The sequence below is a fragment of the Protopterus annectens genome, chromosome 10.part0 (assembly GCF_019279795.1).
Source record: "Protopterus annectens isolate FY-2018-M chromosome 10.part0, PAN1.0, whole genome shotgun sequence".
Classification (NCBI taxonomy): domain Eukaryota; kingdom Metazoa; phylum Chordata; order Ceratodontiformes; family Protopteridae; genus Protopterus; species Protopterus annectens.
Window position 1 is genome coordinate 1634683104 of NC_056744.1, and position 23598 is coordinate 1634706701.

The window sequence follows — 23598 nt, forward strand, 5'->3', positions numbered from 1 at the left end:
GCCAGGGCATCAGAGAACTTACCCTACTCTTTCTGATAGGTGGTGTGGGATCTTTTTCATCCATCTTAGCTACCACCAACTCAATCAGATAGGACATGGTTTAACACCTCATCCAGTCACTATCTGGCTTTCAAAACTAGTGTACGTATATGTGAAGTAAAATGTACTAAATTGGACAGCTGAGATGTACACAAAGTAGCTATTATTGCTAGGGCTGTCCGTGGAGGGGAATGACTAGTTACTTGTTGCTTGCTCATTATTCTTACTTTGCATCAATAATGTGAAATGTGTGAAGCAAATTGGAATACTTTAATGTGTGGCTCATCACCAATAAAACTGCACAAAACATCATGCAATTTCATTGACAATGAAAAAAAAAACATTTACCGCCAATATTAACAATGTATTTACATTTGTGATCATCCTAAAGATAAATGGAAACAAAAAAAATAAATAACTAAATAAATAAATAATCTGCAGTAATGACTGAAGTGTAAACAATACATTTATGATCATCACTCAATTTACACTAAAAATTTTTTTTCAAAAATCGCATCTTTTTTTAAAGTACTCTTGCGTAACAGATCTTGCACCCACACCCCCAGATGTTATACATACTAACTTTATACCTGCAAAGCCACGCAGTAAGAAAGAACACAATTAATTACGTTACAGTCAAACGTTAGCAATGTGGCTATAACACAATTAAAAACAATACTATAGACCTTTTTTCAGTAAAGCAAGTGTACTAAATGAATCTTTGACTAACCATTCCGCAATCACATAATTTAGAATTTCAAGTCAAATAAGGTGCCTTGCTAATAGGTGACAGGAAGCATGTCTGGCCTGTGAAACAGTTACATTTCTGGACTCAAAAGACGATTTTATAAAAGCCAAGAATTTGCAAAGGAATCTTGCCTGTAGAAAAGTTAAAGGATCTTCTTGTTTTAGGTGTGCTTCGATATCTAACATTTGCTTCTTGATGCTGGCGATATTCTCTGTAATGTGCCTTAAGTTTTCATCCATCTCCCTTAATATGTCTCTCTCTTCATTTTTAACCTGTTCAATCAGTTGGCCTTCAATGGTCTGAAGTAAACTGCGCAAGTCAGCAAAGTCTGCTTCAATGCATTGCTGCAGTCTTTCGGACTTGTACTGAAAAAAAGAAAAACCTAATTAAAATAATGGAAACAGACACAATTAAAGGAATTTTTGTCTAAATGTACTTACTTGGACTCCCTGCACCTTCTGTACTTGCATGGTCTGTAGATTTGTAAGTTTTTCTAATTTTGACTTCAAAGACACAGAAGCTTCTTCTAACTTTCCCTAGAAAATGTTGATAATAAAATTTAATGAAATCTGCACTTACAGTTCAGGATAGCAAAACTTATAAATTATAAAAGTAGGACAGCCAGGCAAGTCTTAAAATTAAAAAAAAAAAAAAAAACAGTCCTATAGCCAATTCAAACTTTGTTCATTAGATTGTAGTTTGGTGAACAAAGAAAAGTGAAAAGTGAAGTCAGTCTTATTGACTAGTGACTAATTTTGTTAGTGAGCTGGAAATGGTGTAAACTTGAGAGCAGAATTCAGCAACACAACAGTAGACCGCTGTGTTACTGTTTTTCACTCAGGGTACCGTGTCTGTTTACTCACAACAGGCCTGTTAGGTTGCAACTGCAACCCGCTACCACGGCGACATGGTACCATCATCAATCCTGACATGGTACCATCATCAATCCCAAAACGCTGCAATCTTAGAGTTGGTTACATAAATCTAAGAGTACAGAAAGCACCGTCTCCTGCATCTGTTCAAACAAACTTGATTTTTCAAAAGGACTTGCCAATCAAAATTGACTTCTCTGAACTTTGTTAAAATGTGTTTTTTATATATATATATATATATATATATATATATATATATATATATATATATATATATATATATATATACACACACACACACACACACACACACACATATACACACATACATACACAAGTGATAAGCCATGCAAAAGAATGACAAAGTAATGTGCTGTTAACTCAAAGACTTTACTCTTTCAACTCTAAAGTCATGAATTTCACCAGATCACATGATAAGTATATCTGTGTACACTGTTAGAACAAAAGTCACTAAGCATTTAAAGAAACAGTACAATATATTACATCTTTTTAATGGACAAAAAAATATGTATTTTTGAGTAGACACTATTATACAAGTGACTTCATTATGCTCTCATTTCTTTTTAATTGCATATTTTTTTGCAACCCACTGACCATCAGCACTCAGAAATGGACTGGCCCATTTGTACCTCATGGGTGAGAGCTGTACCCAGCCCATTCATAAGATACAGACGTGAACCTCCCTTGTGCACACCCTAGCTAAGATACAGACGTGAACCTCCCTCGTGCATACCCTAGCTAAGATACAGACGCGACCCTCCCTCCTGCATACCCTAGCTAAGATACAGACGCGACCCTCCCTCCTGCATACCCTAGCTAAAATACAGACTGGACCCTCCCTCCTGCATACCCTAGCTAAAATACAGACGGGACCCTCCCTCGTTCATACCCTAAGATACAGATGCGACCCGCCCTCGTGCATAACCTAGCCAAGATACAGATGCAAGCCGCCCTCGTGCATACTCTAGCTAAAATACAGATGCGACCCTCCCTCGTGCATACCCTAGCTAAGATAGAGACGCGACCCTCCCTCGTGCATACCCTAAGATACAGATGCGACCCTCCCTCGTGCATACCCTAGCTAAGATACAGACGCGACCCTCCCTCTTGCATACCCTAGCTAAGATAGAGACGCGACCCTCCCTCGTGCATACCCTAAGCTAAGATACAGATGCGACCCTCTCTCATGCATACCCTAGCTAAGATAGAGATGCGACCCTCCCTTGTGCATACCCTAGCTAAGATACAGAAGCGACCCTCCCTCGTGCATACCCTAGCTAAGATACAGACATGACCCTCCCTCGTGCATACCCTAGCTAAGATACAGACGTGAACCTCCCTCCTGCATACCCTAGCTAAGATACAAACGTGAACCTCCCTCATGCACACACACCCTAGCCAAGATACAGATGTGAACCTCCCTCATGCACACCCTGGCTAAGATACAGATGTGAACCTCCCTCATGCGCACCCTGGCTAAGATACAGATGTGAACCTCCCTCGTGCATACCCTAGCTAAGATACAGACGTGAACCTCCCTCCTGCATACCCTAGCTAAGATACAAACGTGAACCTCCCTCCTGCACACACACCCTAGCCAAGATACAGATGTGAACCTCCCTCATGCACACCCTGGCTAAGATACAGATGTGAACCTCCCTCATGCACACCCTGGCTAAGATACAGATGTGAACCTCCCTCATACATACCTCACTTTGTTCATCAGTTCTTCTATTTCCAGGTTTCAGAAGTTCCCATTCACATCAAAGAAATGCATCCTACAGAATACCTCACACTACAGTGGCTATTATTGTTTGTATTTTCTTCAAGGTTCCGCTACATCTTAATGAGATTATGCCAGCCAGAACTTTAACTGAACAAAACAAACTGGTTGAAGCTTCGCTAGATTAAAAACACAAAAACACAAATGAAAGCAATTTTACAGGGGTTCAACCCTACCTGTACATACATAAGGGCCTTCGACCCCCTTACCCCATTAGCATATACTAACTCCATGGCCATACAAATACAGAAAAAGATAAAAAGCCCCAAAAAAGTTGAGTCACTGAGTGTACTAACACAATTCTGGCAGCAATTCCTTGTGGAAGACAGTTATCATGGAACTGCAGATCATACAAGTATACATATGTTTGAACCTTTTCACTTTACTCCTGAGGAAGGGTAGGGAAGCTTTTCTTCAAGCAAAGTCACAGAAACTGTTAAATCAAGATTAATAGCAACAGTTTGTACACAGATAGGCTTTACTGAGGCCACGCAGAACCAGGCTCCACTATTAAAATGACAATTATGAAAATTGTGCCAAGTTCAAACAGGACACAAAATTAAGGTATCTGCAGTCCTTGAACTTTTACATGGTGCAGAAACATCTAAAAATTCTAAATGTAGAAAAAAATATTTCTCTTAAGTCTAAAAATCAAGGCAAAAATGGAAAAAAACAAAGCACATTATAATAAAAGGAATGCAGATGGACAGACATACAAAGACTCCATTTCCCTGAATTGTAGTAGTGAATGACCATCTACAAGTGCTTCAGAGGCAGGAATGTCCATTAAAGGCAGTTCCCAAACCCAGAAACTTGAAGTGACTCAAAAAGGTATCCACACAGCCTTCATTACTAGCACTCGAAAATAACACACTAAAAGAGGAATCTTTGTCAGTGCCTATTTACTTCTCAAAACACACAATCTCACAGGTAAAAAGGAAGCAGACCCAAAAGATGTTATAGTGGAAGAACCCATCACCACAACAATTAAATAACTTACAACCACCAATGAACCATAAACCAGCTCTCCTAAACTTTTTACAGTAACTTCAATTAAAAATAAATACACAAGACCTTTTTCTTTCTGGTGTACCCAAACAACAAAAATTGATGTTAATCACCAGTGAAGAACTATCCTAAATTGTTTTGAGCATTGTCGAGTGTGGACCTACATTAGTACACATGAAGGTTCACCTACAAATACAGAAAACAAACAAAGAAAAAAAAAAAAAAAAAAAAAGAGACCATCTCATAGGTGGCTATCTGCCCTAGGGCATTTATAAGCCTAGCCAGCGTGCGTTTGGCTTTCGCCACCCATTTTAAATTAATTTTGCTACGCCCTTTTTCGAGGTTAGTATACTGTGCCTCTGTCTAACAGTGACACAGAAGTGATAGCCGGGGTAAACCTACGATCTCCCATCCACTCATCAAGATTCCTCTTGAAGACAGTCAATGTGGGACTCTGCCTAACCTGGACTGGGATTTTATTCCAGAGTGAAGGGAGACTCTGGGTTATGAATCTGTCCCTCCAGCAGGTCCTATTTATTTCAGTGCTGAGGTTCAAGTCTCTCGAGCGCGTAGCTCGATGGGATTTGGATTTTCTGAGGTGCAGCATGTCCATTAATTCCGGGTTGGACATGGCTTTATACGTCAGGCACAGATCGCCTCTGAGCAGGCGGTATGCCACTGAGTAGAGCTTGAGTTTCTTTAACCGGGCAGCATATGGCATCTGTTTGAGCCCTTTGATCCTCTTGGTGAGGTACTTTTGGGGTCTTTCCAGTTACTGCAGGTGTCTGGTAAGGTACATCCCAAAAGGGGCATTGTACTCAATTATGGGCCTGATGAGGGATGAGTAAAGAGACACGATGACCTCCCCTGATCTAGTTGTGAATCCCTTCATGATTAGGTGGGCTATATAAAATGTTTTTCTAACCACTTTGGCCACGTGGTTGTCAAATAAGAGATTGCTATCAACTTGGGTCCCCAGGTCCCTAATGACTTCTTCTGTACTTAATGGATTACCACCTATGTGGTAATTTGTGGGCACTTTGTTTTTGCCAAAGGGGATGGCTATACACTTTTTGGTGTTTAGCTTGAGGCCATGGCTCTGGCACCAGTTGTCTGTTTCTATGAGGCCCTTTTGGAGGATGCTCGTGTCGGCTGGAGAGTCGATTATGGCGCCCAGTTTGCAGTCATCTGCGAACTTGGGCAGCCACAGTCCTTCCATGTTAGCCTGTACCTCAGAGAAATATATACCGAACAAGAGAGGTCCCAGGACTGAGCCTTGTGGGACTCCACTTGTAACTGGTTTGGAGTCTGACATGGCTCCAGCAATTCTAACCATGTGGGTTCTGTCCTTGAGCCAGTTTGCAACCCATCTAGTAACAGGGGTTTATATTTAAGCTGGTGAGCTCATCTATAATGCCCGAGTGAGGTACTGTATCAAAGGCTTTTGCGAGGTCCAGGTAGGCTGTGTGGACCACCTTCCCCTCGTCAATGTCCTTGGTGACCGATGGTTTAAGAGACAGGATCTGCCCTTAAAGCCAAACTGGGTAGGATCCAGTGTCTGTAGGTCCCCAATATTTTTATTTAGAAGGTCCATGATGATCCTTTCCATAGCTTTGCAGACCAAGCTAGTCAGGCTTATGGGGCGATAGATTCCAGGATCCGTTGAGGCACCACCTTTGTGGAGAGGGACCACTGTTGCTGTACGCCACTCTTTGGGTACATATCCTGTAGTAAAGGCTGTAAAGTAAAGTTTTATGTTTGGGTTTAGCTCTTCTTGGAGTTCATGTAGGACGCAGCCCGGGACACCGTCTGGTCCCATTGATGCTGCGTTTTTTGCTTTGGAGAGGGCGGCTCTTACCTGAGCATCTGAGATGTCAGGGGGGCAGCACTCTGCTGGGATAGATATTTGCCCTTTTGGTGGGGGGGGGGGGGGGTTTGCACTGAACCGGTCAGCTAGGAAGTTGGCAATGTCTGTGGGTTCGGTGTATTTTTTGTCATTTTGGACGAATTCTGAGCATATCTGGGAATTCCCACCCAGGTTCCTAACATAACTAAAGAAAGCCTTGTGATTATCCTTAGTGTCCTGTGCAATTTTTCTCTCGAAGCTGTCCTGTGCAATTTTTCTCTCGAAGCTGGCCTTAGACGATTTTATGAGTGCCCGTAGTTTTTTGCTAATACTGATAAGAGATGCCTTCCCTTTTTGGGATTTTGCTCTATCATGTAGTAGCTTCCTCCTTCTATTGTATAGTTTGTTTATGGCTGGCGTCCACCAGACAGAACATCTGCCTTTGGAGGATTGGGTCTTGGTTTTATTTGGGATTGCATGATCCATGCATTCCTGAAGGTGTTCACAGAATGCGTTTATAAAGGATTCTGCAGTCTGGGCTGTATTTTCCACAGGCCCAGGGGCTTTGAAAGGATTCCACCTCGGTTTTGAGGAGTGTGAAATTTGCTTTAGAGAAGTTTTTCACTGTGGTTTTCTGGGCAGGGGGTGGGGTCGGGATGTGAATATCCAGTGAGATTAGTTTATGGTCTGATCTTACCAGTGAGGGATACACTTCTGGTCTGGAGCATAGTGTCCCCCATGTTGGTGATGATCAGGTCCAGTATGTTTTCCCCTCTTGTGGGAGTGGTAACAAGTTATTCCATAGCATTTGAGTTTATAAATTCTAGTAACCTTTGGGCTAGGGTGTTGGAGCTAGAGTAATGCTCCCAGTCTATGTTTGGGTAGTTGAAGTCGCCCAATATAATGGTGTTTGGAGAGACCTTCATATTTTCCAGTATTATCAGGAAGGCCGAGTGGGGTTCCTGGGTTTGGGAGGGTGGTCTGTAGCAGGCTATAAACTGGATGGCAGTTTTACCCACTGTTAGTTGCACATGGATAGTCTCTGATGCTTCGTGCTGTGCCACCAACCTGGAGGTGTGGGTATCTTTGACTAATATTGATACTCCCCCTCCTTTTGTGGTTCGGTCCAAGTTTTGGGGCCGAAAAGCATGGTATGAGGTATAACCTGGTAGTGCTGGGGTGCTCTCAGGAGCCTTGAACCAGGTTTCTGTTACTGCACAGATATCAATGTTCTCCATGCTGAGGAGAGTTTCAAGTGCATGCATCTTGAGGTTTAGACTTCTGGCGTTGAGTAGTTTTCTATCCCTTGTGATACCTATGGATGTGGGTTTGTCTTTTGAGCCTTGCCTAAAAAAAGGCACTATGGAGGTAGCAAGAGCCTTTGCCAATACCCGAAAGCACAGGGGTGACAGGTGCAAGCCGTCCCTAGTGAAGCATCGTGGCTTGTCAAGCATGTCATCCCAGGCTGACAGGCATTGGATCCCCTTTGAATGACACCAGTACTTAAGCCAATTGTTGAAATTGATCATCTTGTCTTCATATTGTGGCATCATTCTTGGTGAGGGTAAGATGCTACTCAAGGTCAGGGTCATACCGGCCTGGGCTACATGCTCAGAGAGCTCCTCTATGTCTCTTTGCATGTAGTCCAGGGAGGTACGTCTCAGGTCATTCACACCAGGATGGACAATGACTGAGTCATATTTGTACTTGCCTTGGAGTGATCGGAGTGCTTGTGTTATGTGGCGGATCCTAGCGCCCGACAGGCAGCTCACCGTGACCTTCTCCTTGTTCAGCCTGGTGAGCGGGACGTCAGTGTACCTGACGATAGAGTCACCTATTACAAGTGTATCAGGTGTCTTGTTTAGCCTTAAGGGCTGTGACTGTTCGGCACACTGGCTTTGTGAGCTATGATGTTGCACGTGTTTTGTTTTGGGGTAGCGGTTGCTTGGGTGTCTGCTTTGGAGGTCTCTGCCACTTAGGCAGATGTTTTTGTGTGTTTACGTGTTTGGTTTGCTGTCGTGGTAGATCTATGTGAGACTGGAATTGTAGTGAGTGTGGTTTCCTTCTCCTCCTGACTGGTTACACCAGTACCGAGTTGAGAGAGCTTAGAAATGGCCCGAAGCCCAAGTGCTTAAACCAGAACTAATACACTTTTAGAATAACAGACACTGAGCCCTCAATCAGCAGTTCCCAAGGATGTAAGCTACCTGCCCTGCCACCACAGTGCAGGCCACAAACCTTCCTAATGTAAAACAACTGGTCTGAAGCCCAAGTGCTTAATCCAAAAGACTTAGAATGATAGCTACACTTTAATCAAGTTACTACCAAGCAGTAATAAATACAACTGAATACTTTAAAGAATGCCTGGATTAGTGCTCAAGTTATACAAACAGAGCAAGATTCAGCAGGCCTGGATCTAGTCTATGCTACAGCAAACAAGGTGTACCAATTTCAGTAAGAAGCAGTTCAAATATGCAGGCACTATAAGCCTTTAATCAGAAATTCCCAGCTCAGAAGGGCAGAGTCCAGCCTCTCCTCCCACAAGAGTGCAGAACACGAACCCTCTTAATGTAAAATAACTGGGCCTGAAGCCCAAGTGCTTAAACCAGAATTAATACACTTTTAGAATAACAGACACTGAGCCCTCAATCAGCAGTTCCCAACTTAGAAGGATGTAAGCTACCTGTCCTGCCACCACAGTGCAGTCCACAAACCTTCCTAATGTAAAACAACTGGTCTGAAGCCCAAGTGTTTAAACTTAAAAGGCTTAGAATGAGTTACACCAAGCAGTAATAAATGCAATTGAGAATGTTTAAGATGACGCAAAAGCAAAATAAAGTAGGAAGAAACACAAGTACAGTAAAAGCAGATAAAAAAAATTAAGTGGAAAGAGAGAAAGGAGTATTAGAAACTAAGCTGATTGGCCTTCTCAAATGTTCTCCCTGTATTGAGTAGAATGAGGTAATGACACTAGACTGGGAGGAGGGACCCAGATCAAATTTACACTAGGGACGGGCAACTGCAAAGCCACCAGCTATAAAAACACTATACCAACAGGCAGGGAGGGTGGGAAACAAACTGTAGAAATCCCAGGCATATACACTTCAAATTTATTCCGAAAAGGAAGATATTTCCTCTCAACTACATGGCTCTCCACCCTAAAATTTTGCCTTTAAACTAAATTAATGACATGGGAGAATTACTCAACTGGCTCACTACAAAAATGTGTTCAGCTTAAAGATATTATACACAATTACTAAAACTGGCACAATCCATGTTTAAGATTTCAACAGTGTGTTTAAACTTTTAAGGATTTCCCAAGCATAACGGACATCCACTTAGTTTCCAGCTTACACTTCTACAGATTTAAATATGCTAAAGATAGATGAAATGTGTTTCATAGCACAAAGACTGTTCCTGCTAACCTAATTTTGCCATCTATTTCAACAGCCATTACAACTTAACCTACTGTAATCTTACTCTTTGATAAGTAGACAAAGCTGTCGGGTGGATTCAGTAAAAAGGTTTAAGCTACAAGAACCTTGGTAATTAAAGCTACAAAATTACTTGGCACATATGATCAACTGCCAAAATTCAGTTTGAAGACAAAAATCAGGATAATTTGCAAAAACTGAAAGACTCTGAAGAAAAAAGTAAGCTCCAACAGATGTCAACATATACCAACAAATAGATTTGCAAACACTAAAGTGCTCACTTGATTCTCTAGATGTCATCTCCAAGGCTGCTATGGCAAGTATAAAGGCATACGTACATCCTCCCTGAAAAATACCCTGAAGCAAAGCCTAATTCCAAATACCGGTCTCTGAAAACAGGTTTTTAGGACAACCACCTCTGTTACTAAAAAATTTAGAGCAAACAGATAAAGTCACACAAGTATAGCATCCTGTAGTTCCTTATTTTCAGAGAGATTTCCCATTATCACATTAACTAAAAAAAGAAGTTGCATCTTACCAGAACGTTCCATCTGTATTGTGCATCTTCTTTCATTCATCACTGATGGGGTTCGGTTACGAGCCTTCGGAAAAGAGCTGGCCTATTACCAAGCTCGCACCAGCCAAAGAAACTCTCGAGCCAAGTCTCTACACAGAATGCCCTTCTCCCGGTTACCTCAGATCTCATTTGCTAAGAAAAGGAAGTAAAGCCGAGGCCACTTCTGCGTAAGTACCCTAGGGCACCACGTAGACCCAAAGCATCCCCCAGGAGCCTTTGGAGGGGGAAGGATGGTGGGAAGTGATGAATGAAAGAAGATAACAACACAGATGGAACGTTATGGTAAGACATAACTACTTCATCTGATGTTGTTAATCTTTTCATTAATCACTGATGGGACAGCAACCCAAGCTACCTTGAGGTCCATGGGTGGCCCTTATGGAAGAACATACCAGAGTACCATTGAGCCAAAGGCAGCTCTCCCTCTGGGGACCAGGTCCAATATGTAATGACTGATAAAGGTATGAGGCTTAGTACAAGTAGCTGCTGCTCAAATGTCATCCATGGAAGCCCTGGAATGGAATGCTATAGAAGTTGCCATCGATCTAGGGGAGTGAGCTTTAACTTTTAGCATGGGTTCATTATGGAGGGAATAGATGAAACATATGCAGTCCCTTAGCCATCTTGTTAATGTAACCTTGGAAACAGCCTCTCCCATTTTGGGTCCACAAAAAGAAATGAAAAGCTGTTCAGATTTAAGTTTAGGTTTGGTCTCGTCTAGGTAAAATCTCAATTGTCTATGTACGTCTAAGGAGTAAAGGCAATACTCTCCTCTATTGGCAAAATTCAGAAAAAACACTTGCAGATCAATTATCTGGTTAATGGAGAATTCAGAAACAACTTTGGGAAAAAAGGATGGATTCATTCGAAGTGATACTCTGCCTTTATGAAAGGCCAGATAGGGCCTCTTGATACACAATGTCTGCAGATCCAAGACTCTGGCAGAGGTAATGGCTACCAGGAACAAAGATTTCCAGGACAAAAACTTTAGGTCACACTTAGCAGGTTCAAAGGGTTTTTGAGTGAAAGACTGAAGGACTAGAGTGAGGTTCCATGGTTCCACGGGCCAACAGGAGGCCTAAGATGAGAGGTCCCCTTGAGAAAAGCCTTGCAAAGGCATAAAGAGATAAGAGGGGTGCCATCTATACCATTGTGAAAATTGGAAATTGCCACTAAATGCATTCGTACCATAGAGGCAGAGGATCCATCATCAAAAAACTTAGCCAAGTATTGAAGCACTGCAGTAACTGGAGCCAAATATGGTTCTAGCATGTTATCCTTGGACCAGATGGAGAGCCTTTTCCATTTATCCTGATATACTCTTCTCATGGGTGGCTTGTGAGAAGCCAGAATGATGTCTCGAACAGGCGAGGAGAGACTAGCTTGCCTGGCGACTAATGGAACTGGAGAAACCAAGCGGTCAGCCTGAGACTGGAGAGATTTGGGTGAGTCAACCCTTGGGAGTGAGTAATCGGATCTGATAGAGGGTCCAGAATCCACGGCAGGTATACTAGGTGAGGCCGAAGGAAGGGGAATCAAACTTGTAGAGGCCAGAATGGGGCTATGAGGATCACCTTGCATCTCAACTGAACAGCTTTCTTTAGAAATTGTGGGATCAGAGGGATGGGGTGATAAGTGTAAAGAAGTCCCGTGGGACAATCGTGGATCAGAGCGTCCCTCGGTGACTCCCCTTCTGGGGGAAGTAGGGCGAAATAGCTGCTGCACTTGGTGTTTTATGGGGAAGCGAAAAGATCACAGCAAGGCTGGCCCCAGTGGATGAAGATTACAGACACCACCTCAGGGTTGAGGGACCACTCGTGGGGCATGAGGATGCATCTGCTCAGTTTGTCCACAATCATGTTGGAGCTCCCCGGGATATGTGTTGCTATCAGAAAGCAGTTGGAAGCTATCGCCCACTGCCAAATTCTCATGGCTTCTCAACATAGGGGGTAGGACTTTGCTCCTCCTTGCTTGTTGATGTACCAGCCCACTGACATACTGTTTGATTGAATTGCAATTGTCCCAGAAGGGAGAGCCGAATGGAAGGCCTGCAACACTAAAAGCACGGCTCTCAGTTCCAGAACACTGATAGGCAGGTGGGTCTCTGAGGTGAATCATGTTCCTTGGACAGTCTTTCCCCGGAAATGGCCCCCCAACCTGATCAGAGAAGCATCCGTGGTCACAATGGCTGTGGGCTGAATGGGTTGAAATGGGGGACTCGTCTGGCCTCATCCACCAAAGCAGGTGTTTGCAAGAGTTATTCAAATTTGGTAATCGAGGGGGTGATAATCTGGGTACCACTGACACAGAAGGAGCCATTGCAGAATCCACATATGTAGCTTTGTTAGAGGCACTACTGGAATTGACAAAGCCATAGAACCTAGGGCCTGAAGAACTTCCCTTGCAGAGACTGTTTCAGATAGTATCACCCAGAGTTGAAGCCTCAAATCGATGGAGTCTGTGAATTAGGAGTGATACCAGACAGGACTGGAGTATTGAACACTGCTCTAATGAACTCTATTTCTTGTGTAGGGATAAAGGTTTGATTTCTCCCAGTGTATTGTTATTCCCAACAATTTTGCCACAGACAGAGAGACAGAGAGACAGAGAGACAGAGAGACAGAGAGACAGAGAGACAGAGAGACAGAGAGAATAGTGCAGTGCTGTTACCAGAAGATTCTCGGTTGGGGGGGGGGCAGTAAGGAGCCAGTCGTCGATATGGAAACGCCCGGAATCCTTTTAGTCTCAAGTGAGCAGTTACCACTCCTATACATTTCATGAACACTCTAGGGCTGTAGAGAGAGACCGAACGGCAGGGCACAGGATTGGTAATGAATGGCTCCTAGCCAGAAGCGAAGCAGACTCCTGGAACATTTGTCCATCTTGATGTGGTAATACACATCCTGGAGATCTACAGAGCACATCCAATCACCTTCTCTTAAAAAGAGAAGGATGGACTGAACAGTGACCATCCAGAATTTGTTTTGGGTGACAACTTGTAAACTGCTGAGATCCAAAATGGGTCTCCAGTCCCCTGTCTTTTTTGGCACCAAAAAGAATCTAGAGTAAAATCCAGATCCGCACTGGTCTGGTGGGACTGGTTGGATGACTCTGAGAAAGCTTTATAATCTCTGAAGCTGCTTCTTCCCTTTGACTGGTTGGAACGTCGGGAAGTTCTCTTGAAAATTTTGGCTGACAAGAAAGGGGAATGGTGTAACCTGTTCTGCACCTAATGATCAGTGGTGACAGATTCCCAGGCAGCTTGGTGCAGAGAGAAACGACCCCCAACTGCTTCTAGGGGTAAGCAATCGGGCTGCCCATAAGGCTGTCCAGAGAAAGAGTTCCTGGAACCTTGGTTATGAGGGCCCCTCTGCCTCTATGGGGGGGAATTTTACCCCCTCTGCCTCTGGGAGTATCATCACCATGTGCAGCATGGAAATGACACAGATTTCTTATGCCACATTTTCCCACTCCTCTGATTCCTGGAGAAGGTACGTTGAGGGATGGAAAACCGTAGGCCTAAGGCAGATGATGTTTTTCCATCTTGCTCGCACCTGGCTAGCGTGTCCTTCACTTTGGAGCCAAAAAGGGACAAAGCTTCGATGGGAGCATTCAGAAAGAAAGACCTGAAGGGACCCACGAGGTCAGAAATGTGCATCCAAGCACGACTCCTTATAATGCCCAAACCCGCTGCTCTAGCCTCACCTTCGGTCGCGTGTGACCGCAACCTCCTGGACGAGTTGGATATTGATTCCAGGGTTGCGAGCCGAGAGGCCATTTTGTCCCAGGCCTCACCAGACAACTGTCCTGCGAGAGTCCCAGAGAGTTCGGAGATAAAGTCCCTCTGGAGCCTCATAAAATGTGCCAAATGATTCAGGGGCCTTATAAGAAAAGGTCCCCGATGCAAAAACATGCTTCCCAAGTCTGTCCACCACCAGACACTCCCTGTTGGGTGGGTGGTCCTTTTTTTGTGGCCGCCGCCACCACCATAGCATCAACTTGTAACCCTTTGGACCAATGTGGGTTCTCCTCAGGAAGGGAAAGAATTTTGTCTGGTAACCCTTTGGACCAATGCGGGTTCTCCTCGGGAAGGGAAAGAATTTTGTCTGGTAACCCTTTGGACCAATGCGGGTTCTCCTCGGGAAGGGAAAGAATTTTGTCTTGTCTGAGGGATCGCCTCAATGGACTCAGGGTTCTTCCAAACGCGCTGCAAGACGAGCTTGTCGGCAGTTGGGGTCACCCAAGTGGTAAAAGGCGGGCGCGAAAAGTCTGCGGGAACATGGACTCCTCAGATGCAGGGTTGGAGGGCTTCCAGTCACCTCTCTGCTTTAACATATCCAGGCTGTCTCTAAATGAGACATCATCAGGAGGTGACCGTGGGGACCCTTCACCATCACCATAATCCGTGTCTTCCATTAAGGACTCCTCGGGCAAGTCCATGTGCTTTCTCTTGCACGTCTTCTTTTGAGGGGGCTCCTCAGTGGGGTTCTCTGAGGTGGACTCTTGAAGAGTGGGCACCCTGAACAGGGATGTCCTGCAATTTCTCCGCCCAGTGTCCCGGGGGGGGGGGTGGTGACAGCTGTAGCTCAGGGGGTGAAAACTGAGTTCCGACATCAAAGGAGTGCTGCCAGAAGCAAGAGCCCAATCCATTACACGGAAGGCAGGCGGGCCCGCCCGAAGAGGGATGGGAGCCCGGAACTGAGAAAAACAACATCAGGACCAGGGTCACACCCCACTCCATCTAACCTACCCCCATGGATACAACCTCAAGCAGGATTGGAGTGGATGCAGCCACCAGCGCAGAGGATGGAACAGAGGAGAGAGGAGGCTCTGTACCGCCGGCTGATGTGCCCATCCCCCATTCCCCAGACTGGGGAAGGACCGGTTCAACGGGAACCGAAGAGCAAAAGGGACAACCTCGGAGCTGGAATGAGATGCATCGTAGGCACTGAGGTGATGTGTTCCAAGAAGGATGCTGGAGCAGAAGGCTTCGGAACAGACATGGTCCAGCACCGACATGGTTGAAGGAGGAGTATAAGATGAGTCCATGGATAAGGCAACCCAAATCCTGCAGGTGGATGGGTCTTAGAAAGTGAGGGAATCCCCCTGACTAACAACAGCTGGTCTACAAGATGCACAGCGTCTTGTTCCATATGGCTTCTGGTGGATCCTCCAGACGAGAGAGAGACAGAGACAGACAGAGAGAGACAGGATGTTCACGGAATGGGCTATACGCTTGGCCCAAAAACGATCTACGGAGGAGTTGTGTGTCCGTGGTGCAAGGTCTGCCAGCACCGAAGTCTTTAGTTTTAAGATCAGAAGTAAAGGGGTCAAATCCAGTGAGGTCTGTACAACGCTCAGTGCCAAAGTGTCACTCGCAGCCAAAACTGTCGGTTCCAAAATGGAAACTAATGGTATAGTCGAAGGTGTGCCCTGAGCCGAAGTGGCTACAGGTGCCCAAGTCAAAATAGGCGTAGTAAGGTCTATGATCGGTGCCAGAGGCAGGACCGGTGCCAAAACAGGCATCGGTATCAAAGATTTTGAGATGGTCGGAGCCCAAGAGGCAGATTTATGATCAGACGATAACTTGAGGACCTTTGATTATCCAGGCTTGCTCTGATCACCCACTGGTGAAGAAGGAACACAGTGGGATCTCTTTTTGTCCTTTGGAGGAGGGGTTGAGACCTCCATTGCAGAAATTGTCTCTGAAGTGTGACTTGAGTAACCTTTTCAGAACAAGTTTATTTTTGCACTTAAGGGTGCGTTGGCTGAAACTCTGACATATGTCATGTGGAGGCTGCACTGAAAGGTGGGCCACTCCCAAACAGTATACACAGTCATCATGAGAATCACTGTTAGGTAACTTGCCCTTACAAGAAGTACAATGCTTAAAACCTGAAGTACCCTTATCAGACATCTTGGTAGAAAAACACCACAGGTCAACTGTATAATCCAGCTATAATGAAATCAACTAATTAAAAAAAAAATCACAAATATAACACACTGGTATGTAGAGAAGAAAAGGGAAATGCCTGAATAAAGGTTAACGCTAACAGGTTAAACAGGAGAAACAATACCAACTATGGTATTGAAGAAATACCACAAGGGTAGGGAAGAAAGGCCGTACCATCAATGGTACTTGAAAGTTTACCAACGGTAACAACAGGTAGAGAGAAACGAACAAGGTTAGACAGAAGAAATTACACTAAAAATACTAATAGCTTCCAAAACTTTTTGCACAAATATCAAAAAGGTTTAACTTAGCTGACAGCTCGGCTGAAATGCAGCTTTATGGCTACGCGGCAAACGAGATCTGAGGTAACGGAGAGAAGGGCATTCTGGGTAGAGACTTGGCTCAAGAGTTTTTTTTGGCTGGCGCGAGTTTGGTAATAGGCCGACTCAGTTCTGAGGGCTCGGAACCAAACCCCATCAGTGATGAATGTAAAGAAGATTAACATCAGATTAAAAGCTACATAAGAATCCACCTTCCATCCAGCAACCTACACCACAAATCCAGCAGCTAAGAGCATACCTCATCTCTACCACACACTAAGGATAACTTAGAGTTCTTAATTTAAGAGAAGTTATCTATTTACTTATCTACCATAACCTTCCCTAAACAGCAAACCCAATCCGTTTTGAGTGGATAAGGAGCCAGGTGTAACTGGAATAGTATGCATAAAACCACTGTTAAAAACAAAGAAACTTCGGGTGAATATAATATTACTTTTATTAACATTATTCAGTTTTAAGTGTTTTAGTGTATGTTATATGTATGAGAATAAAGTATGTTTTTAATGAGTAACGAATTTGATCATGTGACAGTTATATAGTTTATATAAGACACTGGGATGGAGCACTCTGTTTTTATACACTTGATAAAGCATTAGCAAAAGCTTTGAAAGCTCATGTTTAACAAATTATTCAATAGATATACTCCATTTCATCCTGAAGCTGTTTTTTTTGTACAGTTCCTTAAATCCTGGAAATCCATGTAGAGTTTATCATTTATTGACTCACTTTTGTGTTCTTAAACGGTAACACAGTAGACCGAATGGCAGGCAAGCACACGTACAAAAAGAAAATACAGGCTTCAAGGAATATTTCATTGGGGACTAGCCTTGTAACTATAATAACCACAAGTTAAACATTATACAGCAGAGTGGTAGTTTAACATCATCTTTATTAGTGGTTAACCAGATCTGTGTTATGCTTACCTGACTGATCCTAACAAGATGTCACTATTTAATACTAGTGAATTGTTAGTATAGACAGTTATAAATCTGTCCCAAAGAGCTTATTCTGATGACTTGACACATTTTATCTGACTTCATAGATTAGAAAGTTCCCTGTTCTTCTTAAACTGGCTAATATAAAACTCCAACATTTCTCTGAGAAGGCAAAGGTCATATTAATTTCCTTAGAAATTATAACTATATCTCGTGTTACTTATATGTTTACATCCAAGAAGATTGGAGGTAACTCCTACCCAAACACCTTTAACTGTTATACCACCATAAGCTTAGCCTGCAGTACATCACAAATATTACTCATGATACACTCAAAAATCCATTTTTTTTTTTACACAAATCTATCATTAATTGTGTCAATCCAACTGATGTTTATTTCAGCCTGCATACACTAGACTTGGAAAACACCGGGCAGTTCTTGAGTTTCAGGAAAACAGAATTTTATAGAAAGACTTGTACCAATGTAGGTCCTAATAAAAACGCACGGTACTTTTCCTAGAAAATACGTTATCTACCCTTAAAGCCACGGTTGTACTCCGGTAGCGTTGTTGCCTCACAGCAAGAGGTTCTCCTGTTCAATTCTCGGCTGGAGTGCCTTCTGTGTGGAGTCTGCATGTCCTCCCCATGGTCGAGTGGCCTCCGAAAGACATGCGTGAATGAGTGTGCCTTCGCTGAAGGTTGGGCGTCGGGCTGGCAACTCAGCACCATACAAATCTACTGCCAAATCATTAGCGGACCGGAATTTCGCTGTGGCGACCCCTAAACGGGAAAAGCAGAAAAGACAAAACAACAACCCATTTATGTTTTTAAAACAATGTGCTCCAAAACTTACAACCCACATCTCTGCTGGCAGATAACCTACCAGCAGAGTAACTTAAACTTTCTGCAGAAGCTATAGCCTGCATAATTTTTATTCTTCCCAACATGTCAATCCAGGAACAGTGAATTCTTGCCATCTAGAAAAGATCCTTCATTCTACCTCTACATAAAGAGGTAACTCTGAAGAATTGCCTATCACTCAATTGTCATCCTTCTACTAGTCTCACAAATCCCTGGAAAATGTGTCCAATGTATCCAATTGCTCCAGTATCTCAAACAAGATTATCTGCCCTATACCATACCGCTTCAGACCCAATCACGGTACTGCAACAGCACTTTGGGACTCCTTAAATACTGTCAGCTTCAATAGAATCAATGGGAAACATGTTTCCACTCTATTTTTAGGTCCCTCGAAAGCATTCAGTACTGTGTCACATAGCCTACTCCTTCAAAAACTGAAACTTAGGCCTCAAACTCAGCCCTACAATGGTTCAGTAGCTATGCTTCAGACACCAAACTCTCATGTGCAAGTTCAACTATCCTCCTTTCTCCCACTTACAGTAGGGTTCCCCAGGGTTCAATCGCAGTACCTTTACTATTCAGCATTTTCAAAAAAGACCTGAAGAAACCCTCTAATCAGGCTATGCTGGTACAATACACAGGTAACATTACATTCAACTCTACAGCAGAAAATCTTAGCTCATTGCAAACAAAAACACAAGAATAATTTTCCCTCCTTCGAATCCTGGCTTAATAATTCTCCACTCCTGCCAAATCCCTAAAAGACCAAATTACTCCTTCCCCCATCGCACAATGATACTAAATTAATCTAGCCATTACTTCCCAAAACAAGTCAATTCAATGAGTTACTCACACCAAAACTATTAGGGGTCACTATTAATGATAACCTACAATTTGCTGCATGTGTAGAGAAAGTAGTAAAAAAGTGTAACACAAACTTAGAACTCTATACGGTGTAAATAAAACTCTCATTAAAAACAGCAGAAAAACTACAGCCTCTGTGTACTTACTTTCACCACTTTTTTATGCCTTATCCATACCCACTAATCTGTATTCCAGCATGTTCACCACTAATTTATGCGTCACCTGCAGTCACTATCTGCACTCTGATGCATCTACTACACTACAGCAATGTTATCAATTTAAATCCAACAACCCACATAGGTCTCATCATTCATTGCACAGCCTTCCAAAAACTCAAAGCTGGAACTACCTCAACAACTCAGATGCACTCAGCTACTTAAGGCACAAGATCCAATCTATAAGCCAACCAAATGTCCCAGTCAAACTTATACCAATGAACTCATGGCTGTGTTCTTGTAATACACCAGGACAGGCTCTCTACTGAAAGCTTGACACTCCAAATGAGAGTGCAGACATGTCTATATCACTCTCTTATTTAAAGTTCTTTTTTTGCAAGGGGCAAACCTCCCCTGCACCCCCTGAGCTTGTATACACTAACACAGAGATCACCATACCTCGGAGAAAATGGAAAATCCCAGGACACGGCCACCTCACACTTACCATATGCAAGTCTGCTTTTTCAGTCAGTCTCCATGTTTTGGGACTCAATCTAGCAGTTCCAAAATTTCAGATGGTTATTACCAAAATAATTACTTCCCACCTCTACCCTCATCATCTATCCTTGTGACAGGCAAGCGCCGTTGGAACAATCAAGACAGTCTCCTGCGTCTATAAAACCGTAAATAATCAAAAAACTTTTGTAAATAATTCTATCCAGTAACAACTACTCATACATTCACAAACTCTAACTGTACTGGAATAACTATTCTCACTTAACACTCACTCTTAGGACATAAATAGCATTTTTAGACACTGGTTTCACTTCATGTCCTGAAGTCCCCTTCTATATTTCTGTATTATTTTTGCTCATTAACTAAATACAATAGAAATATACTTGTTACCATCAATGCCACAGATTTATATACTTGGTTTATGATTCTTTCCGTTTTTATGTCTGTTCCATGTGTTACTGCAACTGTGGAGCTTTTCTCCCAGGGCCTCCAGTGAAAGTGTTCCACGTGCAATCGGACTTTCACACACATAAATGCAAATAAATAAATTAATTAAATAAATCCTCTCTATAAAATGTTGAAGTTCATGTCATCACTGAAACATAGTTCCAATGTATTGTAAACACACCCTCCCTACCTGGACTTGATGCCCACTACTCATTCATATGCGCCACTGAGGGTGTATCCATTAAGGGTAATGATGCTTCCTTATACATAGGATCAAAGGTAAATACTAGGCTATCAGTCTGTAAACTATTACAAGCCCAGTCAATAACCAGAGCTCAGAATCAAATCCTGTACCTTGCAAGGGAGGTAAAGTGCTTAAACATTATGCCAACCCGCTCCTTTGTGTATACAAAAAGGTAACTATCACGAACTCCTCCATCTCCTGGTAACTACTTAGAACCTCTACCATATCTTGGCTAACTACAGACCCCTTTTATGACACTAACTACCCACAAGGCACTCCAGCTTAAGTCCCTTACCACAGAACCAAATACTTATTATTCTTGGAGACCTCAGCGGCCCATCTATAAATTGGAAGCTCTATATTACTGCAAATGAATAGATACCAACACTTCCGACATTTCAATGCCAGCTCACTTGACAAATAGAACACTCTCCTCCGAAGGTGGGGGGCGGGGTCAAATTTGCTCAACTTGGTCATCACAAACGCTGCACAATTATACTCTACACTTATAATTATCTCATTATTGATTAGGTCTGACCACCACTTAGTGGTCTTCACCATTAGGACTCTATCCAACATGTCTACAAACACTATCTTTAGGGATTGCTCTGCAGCAAACTTGTAACTAGACGATTATCTGATAAGGTTCACAAGCTGCCCTTCGCATAAGGACTTAGCAATCACAATGCTGTATTTGCAGACAGCTATGTTTCTATGAATGTCTCCATTGAGATATTTCTGAACTGTCACTAATTCAACAACAAATTTAGGAGCAAACCCTTGTGGTGGAGCCTGGTATAAACAAATTATATAACAGAAGAACAAAAACTTCTCACCCTTGGGAGCAAACTGCAAACCTCACATTCTAAAACTGCACTCAATAAATTAAATGAAGTACTCAGAAATAAAAATCAAATCCAAAAATGTTAAACATTGACTGAAAATAATCAACATTACAAAGTTCATAAGTCTTTCTTCAACCATGCTAAGAACTTTAGAAATAATGCCCAGCATTGCACTGAGTTGATATACAACAATATCACCCACTCAAACCAAGAGGATACAGCACAAACACATTAGTAGATACATTTAGTTCAAAACTTCTCCCTCATTGGCGCACAGCTGCCCCCATATGATATAGTGTCTACATCCCATCTCCAAAAGACAAATAAAGATATGCAAAACAAAGTGCCAATTCAATCGATTTAATATTGACCATTTTCAACCATAAATGGCCACAGAATTGCCAGTACAGCAGATTAACATCCCCATTAACTAAATACTTCCAAGGGTGAATATATTAAAGAACAGTAAAATCAGAAGGCACACACTGCATACAACACAATTCATCCGCATCCTGCCCACTAATAGAGAAACACAATGCAGCAATCTGTGGGAAGAATCTAAACAGTATCAAGTCGAATCAAGCAAGGATAATTCTCTCTAGCAGTTTTCTCTCAAAATCAGAGAGCAGTAAATTAAATCATGGGATTATGGACAAGCATAGCTCTTACACTGTTGGCTACAGCTCACCAAGTGGCATTTGTGCCTTTATTACAAACACTGTGGGACAGAATTCCATGTTTACAGACTTAGTGGAGATTAGACAATTTCACTAATTCTAAGCTTAATGAAGCAGACAACAGGAGCCCTGTTCTAAAACTTCAAAATGTTTGCATCAGAGGCATTTCCTAAGTGTGAAACAAATCTGAAAATGTAATAAACTTTTAAACTGTAACAATCTGTGAATAAGTATCTAATTTTCAAAATTTCTTCTGTGCTGCAGGGAAAGCAGGAGCCATCTCAAGTCACTGAAAATATCACAGCGGTGCTCCCTTCAGGAGTTATCAGTGTGAATCTGAAAGCAGCAGCTTGGAGTTTCCTCAGCCAGTCATCATAGATGACGTGGCCACCAAATGGTTGCACAACACACAGTAAGTACCAGTGGAACTCCTCTACCACATGCTGCGGACTTTGGTGGCCAAGTATTCCATAACTGACAACACTTGTGCACCTACCAAGTAGTCCAGTTTTGCTCCTTCAGTGGGCTAGCCTTGCAGTGGTGATTTGCTGGGCAAACACGATACAGAGTCCTTCTGTGGGACTCATTAGCAAGCAAAGGGCACACAGTGGTCAGTTAAGGTATAATGGGCATGAGCAGAGCAACTGCAGTCTCACTTATACAGATGTCTGAGGAAGGGGTTAAACGATTTTCTCAGCTACCAACAACTTGAATTCAACTAGCAATCCCGAATTCAATTAAATTAATTGAGACTGATCAAAAAGCTAACATGCTGAAAACTTAGCTAAAGCAGCACTTGTCCATCACTTGTCCACTAATCTAGGTATTAGTGGGGTGTATAAACTCAGATCCAATTCCAATCGCACTCTGTGAACCTATTATGTAGATCACAGTGTAAAGTGTACAGTTGCTTCATATGCTTCTTACACGAATAAGAAATGTTTTCTTCAAAAGACATTACAAGAGTATTACAGTGCTCGTGAGTTACTCAGTCCCATTGTCAAGTTCTCGAATATTTCTTAAAGTGATGACTTTAGCAAGTGATGGTATAGGACTTCAGCAATTCTGCCGTTACCGATAATATTCCGAAAGTATCGAAATGCCTGGGAAGTTTATTAAGCAAAGTCCAATTATTCGAAAGTACTACGAGTTTGTTAATTTGCATAATTCCAATAAGCCTAATGATAGTATAAATTCATAGAATGAAGAAATTGGACAAGTACTGTTTATGCCAGAAACTTATGCATATGTATATGTGTGAGCATATTCATGCTTATTTGCAAAAACCTTCGCTGGTACGTGTTAAAATGGCAGACCACTTGTGTTTGATCAGAGAACTGGAGAATATTTGAGCAACAGTACGATATTTTCATACAAGCACCTTATGCAGATAAAGATGCATACACCAGGGCATTCATTTTGCTGAACCTAG

General features: G+C 42.6%; 1 protein-coding gene across 1 annotated transcript in view; it reads right to left on the reverse strand.

Moving 5' to 3' along the window:
• Positions 1 to 395: 395 nt before the first annotated feature.
• The window catches only part of LOC122813819 (nuclear factor 7, brain-like), a 44427-nt gene continuing 21224 nt past the window's right edge, over positions 396 to 23598 (reverse strand). The window contains exons 2-3 of the mRNA XM_044086346.1: positions 1228 to 1323; positions 396 to 1152 (exon numbers count right to left, since the gene is read on the reverse strand). Coding sequence (XP_043942281.1) covers positions 802 to 1152; positions 1228 to 1323 — 447 coding nt within the window. The 3' untranslated portion in view covers positions 396 to 801. The remainder of the gene's footprint in view (positions 1153 to 1227; positions 1324 to 23598) is intronic.